Source organism: Motacilla alba, chromosome 17, assembly GCF_015832195.1.
Source record: "Motacilla alba alba isolate MOTALB_02 chromosome 17, Motacilla_alba_V1.0_pri, whole genome shotgun sequence".
In the NCBI taxonomy this organism is placed as follows: domain Eukaryota; kingdom Metazoa; phylum Chordata; class Aves; order Passeriformes; family Motacillidae; genus Motacilla; species Motacilla alba.
The window spans coordinates 2,306,477-2,319,356 of record NC_052032.1 but is presented as its reverse complement, the minus strand read 5'-3'; the positions used below and the strand labels follow the sequence as shown (position 1 = coordinate 2,319,356).

The following is a 12,880-nucleotide window of genomic DNA, read 5'->3' as shown; positions in this document are numbered from 1 at the left end:
CTGCAGAGTCAATAGGATCAAACTGGCATTTCCCTGCCAATTGCTGGCACAATTCACATTAACCCAACATTTCTGAGCTCCCACTGCCCGTGGGCCCCAGCTGGGCAAAGAACACCATAAACACCAGTTTAGAACTGGTTATCACCAGAGCCCAGCTGGTTTGTGCTGTGGGAGAGAGGATTAATGGGGGCAGCAGCATTGGGAACCCCTTTGTTACAAAAAGTTCAGGAGAATCCCAAATTAGCCAGGAGAACTGGAAAACCTCACCCCAGCTTTCTCCATAGCCAGGAGGAGAAGACTCTGTGATTATACACTGAGAGGAGCTTGTTGCTTTCTTCTCTAGCAATCAAACTATCTTAAATACCTTTTTTTTTTTTTTGAAGGACACTGTAATTTTTAATTAGAACATTTTAATGCTGCCTCAACTGCAAATGCCAACAGTTCCTTCTCCAACCCTTTCATGACAAAAACTTGGATGTCTCTGAAAATTCCATCACTGCTTAAGAGTCCTGCAACACACACTGTGCCCCGAGCTTCCAGAAAATACTGAGGGAAAGGGAAATCCACAATAGTTGATAATTCCAGTATCTGCCATGTGAAGAAGAAGGAACTAAAACTTCTCTCCCACCACAGGGAATCGCTCATTGCCTCAGGTGTAGCTGGGTGTGTGCTCTATCACCATCTGTCAGAGCTGGGGCAGTCTCTGCTGTCCATGGGGCAGGTTTCTTTATCTCTGCCACAGCCAATCCTCCCTCCAGGAGATCTCTGCTGTTCATGGCCACTGAGTGTCCCTGCATGGCTGATCAAATTCCATCATCCCATGGGGAGATGCTGCGCCCAGGGCAGGAGCCAAGCATTCCTACCTGGATACAATCTGAGCCTGGAACAGCACAGCAGCCTCTGCCCCCTGCATTCCCAGAGGAGCAGCTTTCTTCTCCCTGCATTCCCAGAGGGAGAGCAGGCCCATCTCCAGCAGCCCTGGAGCTTCAGAGGAAAACTCCAGCCTTGTGCAGGATCCCTGCTCCAGCAGAAGCACAGCTGTCACTGCAGGAGGGCTGAGCCACCATGGAATGGCACTGCTGCCACCACCCTGACCCACAGGGGGTCAGGGCATGTTCTGACTCTAACAGTATTTTGGGGTTTTTTGTACTATTGCATTTGTATTTTAATTTTCCTAGTAAAGAACTGTTATTCCTGCTCCCATATCTTTGCCTGAGAGCCTCTTAGTTTCAAAATCATAATAACTGGGAGCAAAATGTAAATAATTACATTTTTCATTTTCCATTTCAGGGGAGGCTCCTGCCTTCCTTAGCACACACCTGTCCTTTCAAACCCAGGCACTCATGAATTAGCAAAAACCTTTCCTCAGCCCCTGTACACGGCACTATAATAAATTTTCCTCAGCAGCCCCTCCTGGGAGCCTGGTTCCCACTGGGCTGCTGCTCCCCAGGCAGATGTTGCTCTGGTTTGTTGTTTCACCCTTTGAGCTCGCACAGTTCCATCTCGATGGTTTGTCAGACAAAACTGGGTACAGAGCTCTGTGATGTTCCAGTGCTGAACTCGTTCTGGGGGCTGGAAGGTGGGTGAGGGAGGGAAAAACACAGACAGAAGGAGGATCCCTATGGATTCTCTGAAGGAGGAGGAATTAGCAATAGATCAACAGCTTTCCCCCCTGGGAAACCCTCGGCGGAGCTCCCTGCCAGGGCTGCACAGCCCACAAAGCTCAGACACCTCCTAAGTGCAGCTTTTGCCTTGTGCAAGCTCCTAAATCACCTGTGACCAGCTCTCCTTGTGGAAGGACCATCCTGGATGTAGGGATCCAAGGAAATTGGCAGCCAGCCTGGGGGGCAGCTCAGAGCCCACCCAGTGCAGGACATCGACCCCTGTGCTGCCCATGGTCCCTACTAAATCCCTAATTTATTCTTTAGCTCTGCCTAGTCTCTGTTCTAGGGCAGCCTTCACAAGGCATCAGTGGCATCCCTAAAGGACAATTCATGGACAGTCTGGGTCTGGGCACTGCCCCTTGGGCTATGCAGGACAACCCATCCCAGCCCTCTGAGCCACCATGATAGCATAGGGATAAAATGTTTCTAAAATCATGGGATATTCAGGGGGGGTTGGAAAGAAAGGTCGGGCCTGGTAGGCCCTGGGAAAATGTTGGGCTTTACTGGATCATGTGAAACTGCACCTGTATAATCATTTAATAACTATGATAAATGATGTGATTTTTACATGATAAATGATATGATTGTTAAATGCGATGATTGTTTGGTAATTAGATATAATTATTATTTAATCGTAACAGGAATCATGAGAAACTATGTTTGGGGGGGGGTTTGATGGAAATTACAAAATCCATGCTCGGATGAGATCAATGTGTACAATAGAACAATATAAGTTTAATGATGAATATGTAGTTATATAACCATAAGAGTATAAAAACACGTTCATCCTGAACCCATGTCAGTCAGATTTGGGTCTGTGCCCCTGACACCCAGAGCTCTTCGATAAAAGCACCTGCTTATCATCATTCCATGATTATGTGTTCCTGAAAGCTAACATCCACAGCTGCCAGGACACCCCAAAACCAGAGCCCCACATCTGGGACAGCCTCGTGCAACACCTCAGGCTGCTGGATGCAGGTGGGTGACTGAACCTCAAATTCTATTTACTCTGAGTTTTGCTGCTGCCACAGCCAAAAAGATAATAAATTGGCTCAACTCAGAGCCTTGGATTTAGGAGGGTCACTCGCTGAAGGTGGTAACACCTCCTCCTCCCTCGTGGGAGCAGAGGAATTTGGCTTCATGGAGGAAGAGTCACTCCCGGCATTTTGGCAGATAAAAGCTAGAAACAGCAGCCTGAATGTCAGAGCAGGGCTGGGTGAGGAGCGCAGTGACCTGAGCCACTCTCCCTGTGCCCGAGGCTGGATCTGGAGCTCCATATCTGGGTTGTTACAACAGCCTCAGTCCTGCTCAGCCCACGCTGCAGATAAGAGAGGGGAGCTCTCGTCTGAGCACAGATTACAGCTAATAGCTTTTAATGAATAAATTAACATCCACACGCCAGGCTCTCTGTCAGGTGGAGCCAAACCCAGCCCCGCTATTCACACCAGAGCTGCAGCTTGAGCCTGGACTTCTGTACTGTAAGAATTTGAATTATTGCCCTGCTGTCACCTCATCAGGTGTTTACTGTGCTGCTCCTGGTGATGTCTGCAAAGCTCTGCCCGTGTGACTCCGGGTGAAGGCTGCTCAGTGGGTGACATGAGCAGCAAGATGTGGTTGTGGTTTTTTTTGTCTTTCAATCAGCTCATTGCAATGGAAGGGACAGAATCTGCCGGCAATCAGAGCACTCAGGGGTGCTAATGCTGCCAACAGCCCGGGGCTGGAGGAAATGAAATCCCCCGGCTGTCACTTCCCTTCCAAAAGGAGGATAACGAGAGAAGCTTAATGCATTTCACTGCTAATTTATACAGGGACTGCTCCCCCCAGGAGCACTTCCCGTGGATTTCCATACTCATCCTTAAACGCCCAGCACCTGAATGACAGGAGAGACACCTGCTTGTCACAGGGAGGGTTTTCAAGGACATGGAGTGACAGGATGGAGGGAAGGGTTGGATGGGATATTGGGAAGGAATTCTTCCCTGTGAGGGTGGGGAGGGGTTGGAATGGAATTCCCAGAGCAGCTGTGGCTCTCCCCATATCCATGGCAGTGGCCAAGGCCAGGTTGGACGGGGTTGGGGCAACAGTGGAAGGTGTCCCTGCCCATGGCAGGGGGTTGGAATTAGATGATTTTAAGGCCCCTTCCACCCCAAACCATTCCATAATTTATCCACCCTGCTGGACATTACTCACCCCAAAGTCAAAGCAGTTGAATGAAGAGTGGAAGTAATTCCTTGGCCCCAGCCCATACATCTTCAAAGACATCTCAGTGAGGAACAGCCCCAGGAAAACAAACTCTGCGAAATCTGGGAACAGGAGAAGAGATTAAATTAATCCATGAGCCCTTGGTGGGCAGAGCTCTTCATGTGGGGAACTTTTTCCTTTTTTCACAGCACCAAGGGCCTGCTGGCAGAAGGAAATCCCTGTGCAATGGCAACCAGGAGCCAGGCACAGTTTGGCACAATTCTTTCTGTGTGTCCATGAGCTGTGTGAAGGCAATGCTCACCTGTACCCCTGGGTGGGGGAAGGAACATTAAATAATATCCTCATTGCCTCTAGAAAGGAATTTCAAAGGAAAGCCCTGGATCTAATATTTTTAAAGGTCAAATTTAATTGCAAAGATGTTTTGGGACTTCTGTACTTGCGAGAGATGGAAACTTTTGGGTGTGGGGTGTAAGTTTCTGTACCATCCTCTGATGATAAAAATACCTTTTTACCCAACAGAAGTGCTGACTCCGAGGGCTCATATTCAGAGGTGTTGTGTCTCCTGTTACCACATTTATTTTTATTATGCCTTTATAGCCCTGTAATTATGGAAGTGCCCCTTCTGTTTCCTTTTCCTTCACATATCACAGGCTGGGAAGCTTTTGATGGGAAAATTTATCACCTATGATGAAACAAAGGGCAGAAGGAACAGAGCTGGAGGCTTCAATTTCCACATCAACTTTTGAGAACTTGAAGCTACAGCAAACACTGCCTTTGGCATTTTAAGTTTGGATCTGGAGGCCAATAAGCAACAGCAAGAGTGAAATGTTAAAAACAAAAACAAAAAACAAAACCAACAAAAAACCGCAAAAACCACCTACACTACCAAGAAAAACCAAACAGCAGAAGGCAAATCTCTCTCTCTGGAGAAAAGATGAGGAAAAGAATCAAACCTCAAAAGGTGGGGATTAATCACCTTGTTTAGTGCAGCACAGGAGGTTCTCAGAGGCTGCAGCAGAACAGATGCTACAAGAAAGTCTCCTGTAATTTCAATTTTATGATTCCAGGAATGATAAAAAAGACATGGGGCCAAACTTTATGCAGAGGTGCACAGAGACAGAGGAGGGGCAACAGATACAAGGAAAATTTCAGCAGGATGATCCTGGATTCCAGGTGCTTTGCACTCTGGGGCAGCTCCGATGTCTGCTCTGGGACAGGGACAGGAGCCAGGGAAAGGCTGGAGCTGGGCCAGGGCAGCTCAGGCTGGAGAACCAGAGGACACAGTCTCCAGCTGCACCAAGGGAAATTTAGCTTGGATTTAAGGAAAAAGTTTTTTCACAGAAAGGATGATAAATTTCTGGAATGGCCTGCCCAGGGAGGTGGTGGAGTCACCATCCCTGGGTGTGTTGGCACTTGGTGCTGTAGTCTAGTTGAGGTGCTAGGGCATAGGTTGGACTTGAATGATCTTAGAAGTCTCTTCCAACCTCATTATTCTGTGATTCTGTGTTTAACAAAGCCTGGATGTGGCACTGGGTGCCAGGGTTTAGTTGAGGTTTTGAGGCTGGGTTGGACTCCATGATCTTGAAGGTCTCTTCCAACCCAGTGATTCTGTGAATTCTGGGAACTCTGTGAGATCAGGGCAAGGTTCTTCCCCCAGAGGGTGCTGGCACTGCCCAGGCTCCCCAGGGAATGGGCACGGCCCCGAGGCTGCCAGAGCTCCAGGAGCCTTTGGCCAGCGCTGCCAGGGATGCCCAGGGTGGGGTTGCTGGGGGGTCTGGGCAGGGACAGGGGCTGGGCTGGATGGTCCTTGGGGATCCCCTCCAGCTCAGAAGATTCCATGATTCCACCATCCTCTGACCTCCCGCAATCTGCAGCTTCAGCTGAGTGTGGGGAGAGATTTCCATTCTGCCTTGGATTGCCATTCCCAGCCTTGCACATCCATAGGAGTGAGCAGAGCTGGCCCAGGGCCATTCTGGGTGTCTTTGGAAATGCCTTGAAAAACGCAGCTTCAATTACCCAACAATAAAAAGGGATTTTAAATTTTAAATGAAAGCCAGTCATGGAACACCATGGGCATAAAGTTCCCTGAAATCCAGGAAGCAATAATGAGATGAGAGAGGCTTTATTAACACCTTAGTGAGGAGCCTGCAAGGACACCTGTGCCAACATTTGCAAAAGGGGAGGAAATTTCAGGTGAGTATTAATTATCCCACGTGAGCTGCTCTCCTTGAAAACAGCAGCAAGATCATCACAGGAGACTCTCAAGGGCAACGTGTTCCCAGCTGAGGAGTAAGATGACAAAATCTGAGACCCACAGCCTTTTTCTCAGGAAGAGGCAGATCCTCCCTCTGGATCTTAGTGCACAGGAACAGCACAACTCCCTCTCACCTTGAGCTTGGAGCTTTTGAGGAGAAGCCTCTTCACACCTGACCAAGCTGCAACTTTTCTCTCCTTTCTCACAGCAACTGCAAGGACGTAGTGAGGAAACTCTGTCACCAGCACCAAGGATCCCAGAGTAAGGAGATATCCATAATTGTGCTGGGAATCCACCTGACCTTCCATCTGCTCTGGTGAGGCCCCACCTGCAGAGCTGCCTCCAGCTCTGGGTCCAGCAGGACTTGGAGCTGCTGGCATGAGTCACAGAATTCCCAGAATGCACAGAATCACTGGGTTGGAAGAGACCTTCAAGATCATCAAGTCCAACCCAGCCCCAACACCTCAATTAACCCTGGCACCCAGTGCCACATCCAGGCTTTGTTAAACACACCCAGGGATGGTGACTGCACCACCTCCCTGGGCAGCCATTCCAGAACTTTATCACTCTTTCTGTAAAAAATTTTTTCCTAATACCCAAGCTAAATTTCCCTTGGCACAGCTGGAGGCTGTGTCCTCTGCTTCTGTCAGTGCTGCCTGGAGAAAGAGCCCAGCCCCAGCAGAGCACAGGCACCTTTCAGGAGCTGTGAGAGTGATGAGGGCACCTCTGAGTCCAAAGCAAAGCTGGAGATGCTCCAGGGCTGGAGCCCCTCTGCTCTGCAGCCAGGCTGGGAGAGCTGGGGGTGCTCACCTGAGAGGAGAAGGCTCCAGGGAGATCAGAGCCCCTGCCAGGCCTAAAGGGGCTCCAGGAGAGCTGGAGGGGGACTCTGGTGTCACACTCAGCAGGTGGTGCTGACTGGCACAACTTCCAGGTGCAGTCTCCCTATCCCAAGGATTGATATCCCGCCACTGCTGTGAAACCTTGTTAAATCAGCTGATAACATCACAGGGAGGGGTTGTGGATGCACAGCCCCCACGTGTCATACCTCTAGCAGGGAGATTCTCATCCCCTTATCTCTGCCCCAGCCTCACCTGTGCGAGTCACACCTCAGGTGCCCCCCAGATTCTTCCACAGAACAACAAAAGTCCTTAGGAGGGTTTTTTAACTGCAAATTTGCACCAACAGACCTCAGGACACTTTGCCAAGACAATTACCATCATCCCAAGGGAGCACAAAAGGAGGAAGGACCAAGGATTAATGTTCAGTCACGGCTCCAGCAGAGGCTGAACACACCCTGGGTATCACAAATGCCAAGTGTCACCATCAGGCTGACACATCCTGCAAACACACCTGCAAATCCAGGATATCACCCAAGAAGAAAGCTACAAAGTTGCAAAAGAGAATCAAGAAATATTTGATTACATATTTAAAAAAAATAAAGCCAGGAAATATTTAAAACTCAAAGCCTCTAAAAACCAACTTCCTTCTGCTGCTCTTGCAAGAGCCACCCTTGGCCTTTCCCAGCTGATGAATTCCAGAGCAGAGCCCAGAACTGGCAGCAAGAGCTGTGTCCCAGCAGGTACCAGATGCTACAAATCACAGCCCAGGGAGGCAGGGATGGAGGGAAGTGGACTCAGACCCTGAACTCCTCAGGCAGAAGGAATTGGCTCCATGGAGAGGCTGCTGCATCCAACACACAATTTCTTCTGAGAAGGCCCTGCCTAAATAATTGAAAATGCAATTTTGTTGTTTGGGCCTCCTGGTATTCAAACCTCACCTAATTTCATTTGCCTTACTCAAAAGCATTTTGTGATGTGATTTAAAGAGGAAAGGCTTGATACAAACACTCTTATTTCATTTCCAAGCTGCGCTGTTGGCAAAGGCCGTGCAAGCCATCCCTTCACCCCACACCTTTGAATTAGGCTCCTAATTAGAGTTACCAGCTCCTTTTTGTCAATAATTCATGGATTAATTCCATTTCTGCCCCATCTCCAAGTCCAATGGCATCAGAAGCAGGTGCTGAGCCTGACACTTCCATCTCCTCATTCTCTCACATTAAACCAAGCAGGAGAACCTCAGCAGGGCAAAACTTCCCCCTTTTTGCCCAAGCAGATGTGAAATGCTCAGCAAGCAGAAATAAATATGCTCCAGAAAGCCTTTTTCTTGCAAATGCTGCATGTTGGTATCCAGAGGGAGCTGGGTCTTGACTTCAAAGGCAACAACAGCACCAAAAAAAGGCCAAATTGCCCCAAACATGAGGGTCAGCACTGGGCAGGGAACAGGCTCTCAGGCCATAAAGGCTCAAATGCTGTGCTCAAACACTGGATTTATCAAAAGGAGACACTGTGGATTTGGGGTTCAGACCTACACAGATTAAGCAGCCAGGAAGGATCTCTGCAGGATTTGCTGGAGAAAGAAGAGAGCTTTGGGAAGGGCAGCCCCTGAGTGAAACTTCAGTGACCCAGTGCTGAAACCTCCTCCCTACAGTCCCTAAAACCCACCCCACAGTTCCTAAAACCCATCCCACAGTGCCAAAAACCCATCGCACAGACCCAGAGAGCTCTGGTCCCACCTTCACCCCACAGCTTTAGGCAGAGGAAGGGGAGCCCAGCCCAGCCCCATCCCTGGGGCCCCGTGCCCTGCAGCAATGCCTGCAGCTGCTCCCCCAGCAGGAGCTGCTGCACGTGTCCAAAGGCACAGCCCTGCTCACTCCTGGTGTCCCCAGCATGGATTTTGAGGGGCCCTGTGTTGAAAATTCATCTTTGCTGCTGCCAGACCTCAGTGCTGCCATTCCAGAGTTGATTTCTGACAGAAATCTCTTCTTTCTCAGAATACTGGCAGTGGTGGAAAGGAGTGTGAAGAGATGATAATAAAATCATGAAATAGACGCATGAAATATATTCTTTTACAGGCAACTGCAGCTTATTTAACCAAAGTTCTGTGCTTCAGTGAGCAGTGTCCATCTGCAGTATGAGAGAAATCCTATTTGGCCCTGGAGTCCTTTCCACACAGAGAAGGAGAATCTCTGATTGAATTTGAGGATAATTACAGGGGCATGAAGTACGGCCTGTTATTAATCATACCACAAGAATTCAAAGAATTCCTCATCAGTGCTTTCAATAAGGCTAAAGAAATCCCAAGCCTCTCTCCAAAGCTCCTGCAGTCCTTTTTCCAAAGCAGTTGTAGAGATATGGAGCATCAAGCAGAGAAAGCTAATCAGAACAATTCAAAACAGAAAAGTTAAAAGAAAAGACCAAGGGAAAAATAAATCAGTGCAGACCCGTAGGCTTTTACCAACTGTTCTTTAAGTAAAATTAATTTGTAATGTAATTAAACTTCTCCCCAGAGGGACAGGTATAATTGAATTAGAGGTGCCTGGGTAGAGTTGCAGGGTTTAGCAGATCCTTTCCTGTTTTTTTCTGTGATCCACGCTGGGCTGCCCCTCCCCAGTGCCAGGGGAGTTTCCAGCAGGGTTTAGTACCCCAGAAATACTCAGAGCTTCTGCATGAAGGGTGACAGAGATGCTGAGGGGACTGGAGCACCTCTCTCATGAGGACAAGGCTGAGAAAGCTGGGGCTGTTCAGCCTCCAAAAGAGATGATTGAGAGGAATCTCATCAAAACACCTGCAGGGCCCAGGCTCTGCTCCAGGGGCCCAGCAATGGGACAGCAGGACAGGCAGGAACTGATCCCTGGAAGCTCCACCTGAACGTCAGGAAGAACTTCTTCCCTGTGAGGTGAACAAGCAGCTCAGGGGGCTGTGGAGTCTCCTCCCTGGGATATTGCAGAGACAATGCTGTGCCCCGTGCTCTGGGATGGCCCTGCTGGAGCAGGGAGGTGGCTCCAGGTGACCCTCTCAGGTCCCTTCCCTGCCCTATTCTGGCATTCCTTTCAGGGATGGTTTGTGCAGCCCCTGCCCAGGTGTTTCCCCATTGACAAAGGATCCTCAGGGCTCCCGGGTAAAGGGCAGTGGATGGTGCAGAGGCTGGGAGGATGCTGAGAATTTAATCCCCAAGAAATCCCAATTTTTGGTGGTTTTCTGCCTCTTCCATTCAATGTCAGGCAGTGGGATCCCCCACTCCCAGCTCAGCGGGACTCTACACCAAGAAATCCAAACTTGCTGCCCAAGTGCTCCTGACACTAATTGACATGACTGGGTGTTCTGGACAAATGCAGAGTTCCTGAAACATGGATCCATCCCTAATTCCAACCTATTTCCTACTTTTTGTCTTCAGCTGGGATGGACTGGAAGCCTAATTTGTGGCCTCTGTCTCAGGTAAGTTTCCCAGCTGGAGGTGAATAATTCCAAGAGACAGAACCAGCCCTTCCAGCCCTCACTGGAATATTAAGGAGTTCCTGGCTCATGGATTTCTCCATGTTGCCTTGGAAAAGTCACTGCATAAGGTGCTCTCAAAACTGAGTTTTATAAATCTGCGACCTTTTTTTGAGTTGAAAGACTCCAAGTGTAGGGTTTGTTTCCTAAACATTTAGTCCTAATTCCAGAGGAAATCCTAATCCTCAAACTTCTAATTACTCTGCCAATCTAGCTTATTATTTCCTCTGGTAAATTGACGTAATGAATAAGCAAGAGTGACTTCTCTGTATGGTCTCTCTTTTCAGTTGAAATCTTGCAAAAAAAAAAAAAAAAAACTTGAAAGAAATTTCTGTCCTTATTATACATCTCTCATTAGAGCTCCATTACCAGGTGGCATTAAATATTTCAACAAATATTAATAAGGAGCTTTTGATGTCAGAGCAGTCAGTATTCCTGACCTCTTAGGTCTAGTAAAAAAGAAACTTCAAAAGTTTGCCTTCCTTGTAATAAGGTAAGACCTGAGGATCTGAGGCAAGAAATATTTAAGTATCTAATTTATAGAGAAATCAAGGCAAATTAGGTAGATAAGGATCTTTAAAGATCTAAGCCAACATTGTTAGACTGTTGGACATACTTGAGGTTTTTTTCCAGTCTTCTGTTTGGTTTTTTCAGAAGTTTTATTTAAATTTTCATCTGGTCAAGTGCTGAACAACAGATTTGTTCCTGGCCATTTGATAGGGTCAGAAATGGCCAAAGAAATGGCTTTGTCTTCCAGGAACAAACCTCATCCCATCCCTTCAGAAGGAAGAATTTGAACTATCAGCATGAGGAATTTCTAGGAGCTTTCCAGCTCTAGGAGTCCCAGCCTCCAAACTTCATTAAAATAAACAAAAAAGCTCCATTCCTCACCTTCCATATTTTTTTAAACCAAGCTTTGTCAGCAGGTCTGTGACCTCAGGGAGACACCATTTCTCATTCATCAGAGCAATCAAAAACCCAAACCTCATATTTCCAAAGCACTTCTAGACTCCCTGAGCTAAACCAGGTGACCACAGGAACCAGCTAAAATAAAATCTTCTCACAAATACAGGATAATCTTCCCTCTGGGATTATTTCTGTCACTTAATGTCACAGGAGGGCACCGTGACACCCATCCCATGTCATCACACCCCATCAGGGAGGGCATGGAACCAAAAAAGAGCTGTAAAGTCGAAACCTTTTAAAGGCTCTAACAAGAATCACAGCACGTGTCGGGGCTTAGTGCCTGAGTCCATAAACACTGGCAGGATTTTTATTTCACAGGCCATTCCAGCTGCTGCTATGCCAGGAATGTCAGAGCTGGCAGAGCTCTGAGTGTGTCCCCAACAGGAATCACCCACGGGCGCAGATCAGCTGCAAAGTGACACGAATTTGCATTCTCTGGACAGAGGTTAGCCAGAGAATCCTGCTTTTCCCAGGCATCATTCCCCTTCTTCTTGTGCATCCTGATCCAGGACAAACCCTCCTGTCCTGTTCCAGGACAATTCCTCCTCCCTGTTCCAGGATAATTCCTCCTCCCTGTTCCAGGATTTACACCTGATTGAATCTCAACTTTGCAATAACCTTTAGGATAACATTCCACTCTCAAATTAACATCCTGGTGGATATTTTCTGAATTGTGTGATTCAATAATTTGAAATATGATTTGAAAGAGAATTGGGATTGTTCAGTCTGGAGAAGGAAAGTTTTGAGATTACCTAAATGTGGCCTTCCAGGACCTGAAGGGGCTGACAGGAAAGGTAAAGAGAGACAATTTACAAGGGCCTGGAGTGCCAGGAGAAGGGGAATGGTTTCCCACTGCCAGAGGGCAGGGTTGGATGGGATATTGGGAAGGAACTCTTCCCTGTGAGGATAGGGATTGGAATGGAATTCCCAGAGAAGCTGTGGCTGCCCCTGGATCCCTGGAAGAGTCCAAGGCCAGGTTGGACAGGGGCTAGTGGAAGGTACCCCTGCACCGGGGCAGAATAAGCTGAGCTTTAGGCTCCCTTCCCACCCAAACCATCCTGTTATTCCACGAGTGGTGAGCGAGGAGAACCAAGCCTTGAGGGACGCTGAGAGCCAGGACGTGACCATGGCATGTGGGATCAGAAATGGGGATCAGAAATGCCAGGGCTGCTGAGGGAACAGGAGTGGCCAGAATTCACAGAATTCATGGAGCCACCAGGTTGAAGAGACCTTCAAGATCATGGAGTCCATCCCAGCCCCAACACCTCAACTAAACCCTGGCACCCAGTGCCACATCCAGTCTGTTTTAAACACGTCCCGGGATGGTGGCTCCACCACCTTCCCAGGCAGCCATTCCAGAACTTTATCACTCTCCCTGTAAAAAAGCTTTTCCTAATATCCAACCTATATTTCCCTTGGCACAGTTGGAGGCTGTGTCCTCTGCTTCTGTCAGTGCTGCCTGGAGA

General features: G+C 48.2%; 1 protein-coding gene across 29 annotated transcripts in view; it reads right to left on the bottom strand.

Moving 5' to 3' along the window:
* CACNA1B (calcium voltage-gated channel subunit alpha1 B) overlaps positions 1-12,880 on the bottom strand; it is a 299,842-nt gene that overhangs the window by 119,954 nt on the left and 167,008 nt on the right. For all 29 annotated transcript variants that reach the window (XR_005259272.1, XM_038156186.1, XM_038156187.1 and 26 more), the window contains one exon: positions 3,852-3,964. Coding sequence is in view for 28 of the 29 variants with exons in the window: in XM_038156186.1 (XP_038012114.1) it covers positions 3,852-3,964 (113 nt within the window). In the remaining variant the exon portion in view is untranslated. The remainder of the gene's footprint in view (positions 1-3,851; positions 3,965-12,880) is intronic.